Raw genomic sequence first — 11066 nt, forward strand, 5'->3', positions numbered from 1 at the left:
CTGTTTTCTGAACCATAAGAAATGGGCTCGCATATCGTACATTGTAGTGACATTTTGAAAGAAAATTCCGATTTTCATATTTTTGTCAAGTCGTTGAATATTCCCGATCTGTTCCAACAATTTCAAGTTTCTGCTAATCGTCGAACACCCCAGAACAACAATCATAAACGTATTTTTACTCTTTGTGTTCTTAAGACCTTCGACACCTGTGAGGTTTCCGCTAGCATTATCGAAAATGAACAAGCTTTTGGGCTGGTTTCCATTTCGCAAAAACTTTTCGAAATCAGCGGATGAGTCCACCACAAAGATATTGTTGTCGAAATTGAACCAGTTGTTTAAATCATCAATTAGTCTGGCTCCTTCAGAAATTAGGGGTATGACGCCTAGCATCACTCGCAACGCCATAGTTTTGACTGCCTCAAAATGGACGTTTTACAATCGAATTTCACATGTCAGTGCAACATTAAATCAATCGAACAATAATTTGTTTAATAACCGGTCATTTAAATACTAAGTTTTCTACAATAATTACAGAGATGTGATCGTCATTTCCACTATAGACTGCCATAAATAGAGAGAGATAGGAAGTTACGAAGACAAGTTAATTATAACTGTCTTTCGAAATTTTTGATCGCTGATATCTTTTTACGAGAGCTCTTTTTGAAAAATGTACGACCACATTTTCGAGTAAAAATATGTCAGCTTTGAATAAAAAATAAAATTGTCTGTGAAAGTGCCATGTGCTTTCAGAAAAGTGTACCTTTGATGCAAATTTGGGGCATCGGTACAGTTTTCTCAAAGCACATGAAACTTTCACAGACAATTTTTTTTTTTATTCAAAGCTGACATATTTTTACTCGAAAATGTGGTCGTACATTTTTCAAAAAGAGCTCTCGTAAAAAGATATCAGCGATCAAAAATTTCGAAACGCAGAAATGTAGGCTACAATTTCAGCGTACGCTCGGAACCTCTTAATTTCTTTTTTCATTGATGAATATTTGACAGCTGACCCCGAGACCAATTAAATTTAACTGGTTTTCGCTCTTCTTAAACACTGTATGATTTCTTTGAACTAGCTTTCTTTTATATTTCTGACAGACAGCCTTGTACGAAACTCCAACCGTTTTTTCATAGTCACGTTGGATTTTCATACAAGCCTGGAGAGGGATTGTGGCATGCAACAGTTCTCTTTTATCAATTCTGTGTCAACTCTACCGATAGAGAAGGATTCACTATTTCACTGAAAGAATCGCTGCAATAAAACCAATGTCAACAGAAAAATAATTAATTTTTTCCTCGATGGATTTTAGTCCATTATTGTCTTAAAAAAGGATGTGATGGAACTTTAGCAAACGTTTTTGCAAACCCTTATCTTCAAGAAAATATTGGGCTGATTGAAAAACTGATTACTGTTCCGGAATCCTCAGATCATGTGCTTTACGATGGCATTTTTTTTGCACTAAACTCCGTGCAGTAAAAATAAAATTATTTTTCTGTTGACATTGGCTTTGTTGCAGCGACAACTTTCATTGAAATAAGGAATCTTACTCTATCGGTAGAGTTAACATAGAAGAAAGGAAAGAGAAGTGATGCTGTATTCCCTCTCCTTACTGTCAGATTAGATCTACGGATTGCAGTAATAAAATATAGATCCGGACGCACTTTTAGAATAAAAATCAAAAATGAATAGAAAATTTACTTGTCCATGTGTATGCATTCACAATGGTCGCCATTTTTGACGGGGCATTATTGTTGGGAATTATTGTTATTGTTGGACATTATCGTTTTTGTCCAAAAAACCTGGCGTCCTCAATTTAGGTTTCAGGCTCAAGTCAATATTGATTAAAGATGGAATCAGTTTAGAGCATTTTCAGTTGTGTTTGACGTAAAGAAATGATAACAGGTGGCGCCACCTGGTTTAACGCTATTGTTTTTTTTTTAAGAGTTAAAGGATTTCTTACGTTACATAGTAGCATAGAGGTAGACTAACTAGAGGAATTATGACCGAAATTCATTGAAAAATTATATCACACACAACTAACACGAAAATGTCAACTTTGCTTTGCTTTTGACATTATGAGTCCCTTTACTTTTGACATTAGGAGTCCAGTGTACACGGAGCTCTCACACACACATTCAAATATATGATTTTTCATTTTAAATTGTCAGTTTGTTCTATTGAGAGGCCCATTGCATAGTAGTCCACCAATTTCAAATTCCTTATTCAGTTTATTTAGATAACAAAAATATTTTTGTGAGGACAAATAGTAAAACCAAATGGGTCACATGATTTCTTGATTTGACGGAGAACTTCACATAACATTTACTCTACACAATGTATAACGACAAAAAGGCAAACAAAATTAGTGCCCAGACGTGAACTCCGAAGAACAGAACAGCTCCACTCCGAACAACTTTGACTACCACTCCATTATCGGCTGGTATTCGCAGGTCGTTTAGTTGAACCTGTTGCCTGAAAACATTTTTGTTCATTATTGTCTTATGTTTTACTGATACGATGCACACGCGTCAACAAACTCACTTCTCTTCCAAGCTACTTCCTAGCGTAGCCACAACGATTTCGCCGGTACTACCCAATGCTCGATAGCCACTCGCAAAGTCACCTCGCTGTTCCGTCTTACCGAAATTTAGGGCTACCAGATACGTATCGTCGCCATGGCTGCGAATGTATGAGTAAATGTTATCGTTTATGCCATTGACGCTCTCGTAAAGGCCGTCACTAAACGCCGGCGATTTGTGCAATTGAGTCAATGCCTTAAATATCTTCAGGTGACTCTTCTCGTCCCTCAGTTGTTTATCAACATTATAGTTCGGGTACTCGTCACCAGCAGGAATCCATGGCATGCCAGTGGTAAATCCTGCATTGGCACTGCTATCCCATGGAAATGGTGTTCTTGCTGGATCACGGGAATACTGATGGTATACGGTGCTGTTTGTATTACACGCCTGTGGATCCTGGGTGGCCTCCCATGAAACGACCACATTCGGCATGCAAAGCTCTTCGCCTTGGTAGGTAACTGCATTGCCCGGCATTGTTTGTAAGAAAATGTTATACAAATCGGCACGAGTGGTACCAAGTCTAGAGGCTAATCGATGATTGTCATGGTTTCCCAGCACCCAGTTCGGATAGAATCCTCTGCCGCTTGGAATGTGATTCAAGTAATTTTCCGAAATTATTTTCAACTGCTTGGCCGTACTCTGTGTATTGAGCTTAGTAAGAACTTCAAAATTAAAAGGAACCTGCGAACCATTGTGCGTCGCATTGCCGTAATATTCAACGATAATATCCAGAGTTGTGTAAGCTTCGGTCATCAAAATTTTGGGTTCGTCTGCTCGAAATTCTTCAAGAACAGCATGCCACTGATATGCCATGTCCATTGTTTCGGGTTGATTTGCTGTGTAAATGTGATCTAAGTAACAAAAACTCTCGGGATCGTCGCAATTTCCACTTAAAGGTTCCGAAGGATATGTCCCATCTGGGCTCTGGTATTCGAACAGGTTTGGAATGGTGTCTATGCGAAAACCGGATACACCACGTCTAAGCCAAAATCGAAGAACTTCCTTCATTTCTTTTACTACATTCGGTTCACGGTAGTTGAGATCCGGCTGGGACACGATAAGAACTTTTTTCTTAACATTTTATATTTTTACTGAAAAGTTACCTGTCCGGCCACAAATTGATGTAAATAATATTCGCCGCGTTGATCGTTCCATTCCCATGCACTAAAGCGAAAAACACTAATCCAATTGTTCGGCGGAAGACGTCTTCCTTGCGGATCATCAGGATTGACAATGCCTTTATCCCATACGTAAAAGTTCTCATAGTATGGGTCGCGTGCTGCTGACTTCTCGAACCAAATACTCTCATCGGATGTGTGCTGTAAGGAAAGCAAAATTTACCGATTGGCTTCTCCACTAGACCACTAGTGGCTAACTGGGAATTAATTTACATTGGGAACGAAGTCAAGTATTAAATGCACACCGTTGGATTTGCACGTCTGCAACAACTCGTCAAAATCATTCAAGTTACCAAAAATAGGATCGATTTCCGTATAATTGGATATGTCGTAACCACCATCTTTTTGTGGAGACGTAAAAATCGGCGACAACCACACACCATCCATTCCAATGTCCTTTAAGTACGGAATTTTCGAACGAATTCCTTGCAAATCACCGTAGCCATCTCCGTTCGAATCTTTAAAACTTTTCGGATAAATCTGATAGAAATTAGCTCCCTCCCACCATTCCTTTGCTAGCGCTAAGTGCACCAAGTAAATTATTGCAGCGATCTGCAACAGAGTTCTTGTCGATGCCATTTTCCAGAGGAGAGTGTTATCAACGTTCCACTTCGAATTGCAACTATAACAATTGTTCGTAATATGGTGTTCACACGATGCTTACATCCGATAAGCATCTTTCATTCTCTACCCTATCAAGCGATGGGACTCTTACGACAATTTTGAAAGTTTAGAAGATTTTATTGTTCGGTTGCAAACAGTTAGATAAGAACTAAAAGACTGGATAAGACTAAAAGACCATTTACGGTCAATAACAAAAGTGCAGTCTGGACCACCGGTTTGACGTAGCTTATTAAATACGCCTCAAAGTATGCAAAAATACTCTCAGAGGAAAATTAGCTGTAAATTTATATCTCGCCTGAATGTAGGCTAGACATATATGAACTCAATTTCATCGTATTTTAATTGTGTCATACGAGTCATTCAGTGTCAATATACATCGTTGTCTGACACGGGAATCGAACCCGGATCATTTTGGTGGCAGGCTAGTATGTAAACACACAGCCATGAGACATCCCATCCGTTAAATTGAATACAGACAACTATGTGTGAAAGGCTAAAACTAATTTAAAAAAATTCAAATGTTCATAGGACCATAGGGTGCAAGATTACACACTAATCGTTAATTTATTCTGAGTTAGTTCACATTCACATTTTCGTCGACATAACTACCAATTCCACGATCTGTTCCGGTCTGTATCTACCGGCATGCTGTGCAGTGCATTCTAATTGCATAAAACTGAGCAATTAAAAATGAATTCAATTGTTGAACAAACAAACCGATTTCCAGATGACATGACTTGATAAATTCGAAATGAGATTATGAATCTTGTTGAACGGGTAGCCTTGACTAAAATTTAATTGAGTGGAATAGAAACTTTTGGTCATTGTTTGGTTGACAAAGTAATAATCGCCTCGGAAAATTTTTCAAGTGTTCACCGGACTCAGTAAATTCTTTCAATTTTTCCTATTTCAAGTGTTCGAGGCCAAAGAAGTGATAACGAGCATGACAATTATAGTTTTCCTTCAACAATTTTTGCGATGTTTCTATTATCTACTTGGGTTTGTATCTGTGTTAGGGGTCTGTGTAGGATTTTGTAAAATTTGAAACTAATTCAATCATAGCGTGATGAAAATTACCTAATATACACCGGTGTTGAACTCCAATTTCCAGTTGACTAACGAACACATCTGTTTTATAATATTCATTCTTTCATGTTTTGGGCTGATATTCATCACAGTGTATATCAGGTAGATGCTGTTGGACCTATGAGTCCTGATGGGAATGAATATCTTTAATTGTTTACTCAATACTCATTTGCCAGCAATTAATAATCAGCGTTATTCCGTTGCTTTAATGGTGAAATAGTAGATTTTACGTCCTGGTTTGGTCATTTTTATTTTGACGAGACAAAAATTTGCCTATAATCCCACTGGTTAAAATTGTTCGAGGTATAAAATAAGTATGAGAAAATTCTCAATGTATTCTCGTCCAAAATTATTAACGAAAAGGCTATTCGCACAAAGTGCGATTAGTCTTTATTTGACTAATCGCACTTTGTGCGAATAGTGAAATAAAAACTAATCGCACTAGGGATGGGCGATAATGATTTTGATAATCGATAAATTTTTTTTCGGAAATTAATCAAAAAAATATCGATAATCGATAATAATTGGGATTTTGATATATTATCAAAATATCGATATATCGATACATCGATATTTTCTGATAAAAACCCGATATATTTCGATATGTTGTTAAATCATCATTAATTTTCCGATTAATATCAAAAAATCGATATTTTGATAATTATCGATAATGATTTGATTGATCAATTATCGATAATTTCTTTCGATCGATTTATCGATAATTTCTTTCGATCGATTTATCGATAATTTCTTTCGATCGATTTATCGATAATTTTGAACGTCTCCCATCCCTACTCGCACTTTGTGCGAATAGTCAAATAAAGACTAATGGCACTTTGTGCGAACAGTCTTTATTTGACTATTCGCACAAAGTGCCATTAGTCCTTATTTCGCTATTCGCACAGAGTGTGTAGACTGAAAAGTTTTTTATTATCTTATTTATAATTAAAACATGAAAATTTAACTGGTAATGTTTCGTATTACGTTTTGACATATTGTAAAAGATAGCATCGTCATCTTCTACAAACATTTTGTAAACGGAAGTATCACTACCTTCTACAAGCACTGTGAAGAAGACAGTAATACTTCCTTTTCTAAAAATTGTTTGTGAGAGTGATTGCTTATTTTTACAAGGTGTTTGTAGAAGAAAGTGCTGCTTCCTCTCACAAAGTGTTTGTAGAGTAGAGTGCTGCTTCCTTTTACAAAGTGTTTGTAGGAGAGAGTGTTGCTTCCTTTTACGAATTGTTTGTAGAAGATAGTGTTGCTTCCTTTTACAAAGTGTTTTTAGAAAAGAGTGTTGCTTCCTTTTACGAATTGTTTGTAGAAGATAGTGCTGCTTCCTTTTACAAAGTGTTTGTTGAAGTGAGTGTTGCTTGCTTTTACAAAGTGTTTGTAGAGTATAGTGCTGCTTCCTTTTACAAAGTGTTTGTTGAAGTGAGTGTTGGTTCCTTTTACAAAGTGTTTGTAAAGTATAGTGCTGCTTCCTTTTACAAAGTGTTTGTTGAAGTGAGTGTTGCTTCCTTTTACAAAGTGTTTGTAGAGTAGAGCGCTGCTTCCTATTAGAAAGTGTTTGTAGATGAGAGTGATTGCTTCCTTTTACAAAGTGTTTGTAGAAGAGAGTGTTGGTTCCTTTTACAAAGTGTTTGTAGAAGAAAGTTTTGCTTTCTTTTTAAAAGTGTTTGTAGAAGAGAGTGCCGCTTCTTTTTACAAAGTGTTTGTAGAATAGAGTGTTGCTTCCATCTACAAAGTGCTTACAAAGAAGAGAATCATGCTACCTTTCACAAAGTATTTGAAGAAGAGAGTGATTCTCAATCTACAAAATGTTTGTAGAATATGGTGATTATGTCAAAACGAAGCATCAACGGTTACATTTTAATGATTTATGTCAATGCTTCATTAACTGCATCATTTGAAGCTTTTCAGTTTACTCGAAAAGTGTGAATAGTGAAATAAAGACTAATCGCACTTTGTGCGGATAGTCAAATAAAGACTAACGGCACATTGTGCGAATAGTCTTTATTTGACTAACTATTCGCACAAAGTGCTATTAGTCTTTATTTGACTATTCGCACTTTGTGCAATTATTAATGACAAAAATTTAAAGCATTTTGGTCCAAATTTAATATAAGAAAATGTTTAGTGCATCTTGGTCCAAAATCAAAATTAGAAAATTTTAATGTTTATAAAAAGTGAGTTGTTTTAGTATCATGTGCCAGATTACCCGTAAAGATGCATAATTGCTTCTGAAAAACAGCTGAATCAAATTCAAGTCTAAATCGACTGTAAAAAGTTTCAAAAGAGCTTGGCACCTGTGAAGTAATAGATTTATGTAACCAAATTAGACCGAACACGGACAAAAAAATTGAGGATGTTAAGTGTGCAGAATATTTTTACAAGCTGACAGCTGAATATTACGTTCCACCAAAGCACTGACAGTGCGTTGGTTCCACATATATGTACATACATACTGAGTCAGTATTACTGACCACACTAAGTGCATCTAAGATGTACATTGTACAGCTGTGTTAACAATTGTACTTGCCCGAATTTGTACAGTATAGCAGTACATTTTTCGTTGTAGTTGAGTAGTACTATTGTTTATTGAGCTATACTACGTACAAGATAGAAGGGACAAGGGAATGATGTCCTGCTCAGCTGCATATTAATGCATTTTATTAGTAAGTATATACTGCTACGTTAAACATTTGTACTCGTACTGGTCCCGATTCCCTTGGCTGAAATATCGAAACGAATTGATGCGTGACTGTAAGAATTTATTTCTTGACCGACCAACACAATTTGTTGCATTCTAATTTCCACTAATTTCTTTATATTTATGTGACGCTTAGCGTTACACGCTCGGAAGCATACCATGCATGGCACACCAGTTCGCAGAAGTATTACCTTTTCCAAAGTTAAAATTGAACATTTTTCAAAATATTAAACTGACTGTAGGCAAAATTCAAAATCTGAAAAAAAAAATGAAAAACAGAAACTGTAACACCCTTGGATCCTGGAACATCGAAAGAATAAACAAACGAATGACAACAAAACTTCCTTACGTTGGAAAACACTTCCAGATCCAAGGCATATAATTTTCCAATAACCAAAACTTGCGGTTGCTTCAATACCTCGTGCACGACAAGCATACACGATTTGCTCGCTCTCGACTGCGCTATCCAGTTGCATTCGAAGACGCAATACAGTAATTTGCTGCTGGCAAATTTGATTTCGTTTCCAAAGTACGTGATCATGAATATGTCGAAGAAACTGTACAACATTGATGCAATGTAAACTGCATACTGGATTGGATTGGCCATCAGTGAGCTCTGGAATCGAAATCAATGTGGATTTGATAACTGGAGGTGGGGGCACACAATGTGCAATGCACTTACAAATGCCAGAGCGTAAACAGATCCGCAAATGGCAAGGCCACTCGTTAAGATTTGGATGAAAAATATGGTCGAAAAGAACGATTTGAAGTGGTCGGTGGTTCTGTTGAAAATAAGTTCATTGAGTGTTCGATCATAACTTACATAACGCAGAAATCAAGGTTTTGAATCTCTTCTCCCGTAAGAAATTAGTTTTTTTTTGTATGAAGACGACCCATCCACTCAATCATTACGTAATTTATGGACTCTAAGGAAAATGTTGTCGAAGGCCGTCCATAGGGATTACGTAACGGTAATTTCAACTTCATATAATTCATATGAACTAGGGCCTTCGAAGGTGGCTACTTACTCTTGCAGCTTCTTATGTTTCTTAATCAAGCCAATGAGTTCCAATAGAAACTGGTCCTGATTTCCATCGTCAGTCACTGTTAATACGTCCGTGTCACTATCAACTCTTATGTGTCGAAATTCACTGCCCAATGTTAAATACTTTACTCCACAAGACATCATCAAATACCAAATGATTGAATTAAAAATGGTGCACAGACAGGTCGACATTAACCCGTAGGTGACAAACACGTATGCGATCATATAAAGGAAAATATTTTCATGCCAGTCAAACGGGAAAAAGTAGCTCAAAGGCAATCGATTCTCGGCCGTAAAAAATGGCAGCGTAATAGAGGACATAGTGACTACTGAACAAAAGATCATTATCTCGAAGGAGGTGACAAACTTGATGAAATTATTGATCCTTTCATTGACCTGCTGAAATTCCTCACCATCCCTAATGGAATGCGTTCCCATTTCACGAATAAATCCAATAATGTCGTCCTTTTTCCACAGAAAACTGTACAGCCGAATTTCGATAACGACAGCCACTATGGCCAACACGGCCAGGAACACCACTTCATTTTCGTTGTCCGTGGTAAATGATCCGAGAGCTATTGCGATGACGACATATCCGTACGATACCAGATACCACACTCGGAAGCACGTAGCAACGAAATGGTTACGATTTTCGCGTTGCCATACTCCGAAAAAGTACAGGATCGACATCATGCGATCGATTGTTTTATGGACGTCAATGGTGTACATACTGGCTGGTTGTAACATACAATTCATACAATTTCCAGAGCGGTTCGATTGAAACTCAGATATTTTACATTCGAATGTCCGACACTACTAACTTTTGGCTGGCTGGTGCAGACATTTTTATATCTTAAACATGTTAATAATTAATCGAGGCACTACGCATAGTTAGATAAAACAATTTTTCATCAATTCAACACTTTGTTATATCAAAAATTAATTGTTTCGTTGTCCAATTCTTTAGTTTCTCTAGTCATAATTTATTTATGAAAATACATTCTTTATATTGCTGTGACTTGAATGTAAAATTTAAATTATTAATTAGTTGTGGTGAACAACTTCGCGCCCGTTTTTATGAAGAGCTCTATTTAACAGGGACTTTTTTATGGTAAATATATCTCTCTTCGTACATTTGGCGGAGCTACATTTCATTTTCAATTTTTTATAAAGTGTTTTACCGACATTTCAGGAACGGCAATCATCTGTTATCGCCTGCAAGAATAAACGATAAGCTCTGTCAAAAACATTTTCAAAAAAATGAAGTAAAAGATTTGAAAATATGATATTATGCTTACCGGCTGTGAAATAAAAGGCAAAAGTCTAAGCTCAATAATTCCTCAAAATATATTACTTCTACAGTCAAATCAATATCAATCTACACAAATTTTAAACCGTAAACCGTTTTATGGCTTTTTCTGTATACGTGAGAGTGTATTGGTGAGCTATGATATGAATCGGTTGGTAGGTAAAGTAAACGGTCGAGTCGAGAAGGAAAGTAACGGTTGGGAAGGAATACACCAACACACTCTCACTATTACAGAAAAATAACTTTCAAAATACCCCAATACACACTCGATGTGTGTTTTCGCTTGGGCTTCGCCCGCGCGTGCACACACATCTTGTGTGTATTGGGGTATGTTGAAATATACTATTTCACACTTTCATTGGCGATTATAGTGGACACGACGTCATCCAAATTGTGTGATACAATCGATGCAGCATATCTTGCATCTTCGAAAATTCAACGGTGATCTGCACACTCTCAATAAAGCGACAAACGAATAAATAAATTGGATTCATGATTTGGACGTTGACATTTGAATATAAAAGTACTTTC

The 11066-nt window shown here is 36.7% G+C and overlaps 1 protein-coding gene across 1 annotated transcript; it reads right to left on the reverse strand.

Moving 5' to 3' along the window:
* Positions 1–2209: 2209 nt before the first annotated feature.
* Positions 2210–4385, reverse strand: LOC119083998 (maltase A1-like). Its single transcript, XM_037193810.1, has 4 exons — positions 3972–4385; positions 3684–3899; positions 2543–3627; positions 2210–2473 (listed from the first exon to the last, which is right to left on the reverse strand). Exons 1-4 carry the CDS (start codon positions 4335–4337, stop codon positions 2329–2331), a joined length of 1812 nt encoding a protein of 603 aa, XP_037049705.1. The 5' UTR covers positions 4338–4385; the 3' UTR covers positions 2210–2328.
* Positions 4386–11066: the final 6681 nt, after the last annotated feature.

This window comes from Bradysia coprophila, unplaced genomic scaffold, assembly GCF_014529535.1.
Source record: "Bradysia coprophila strain Holo2 unplaced genomic scaffold, BU_Bcop_v1 contig_732, whole genome shotgun sequence".
Lineage (NCBI taxonomy): Eukaryota > Metazoa > Arthropoda > Insecta > Diptera > Sciaridae > Bradysia > Bradysia coprophila.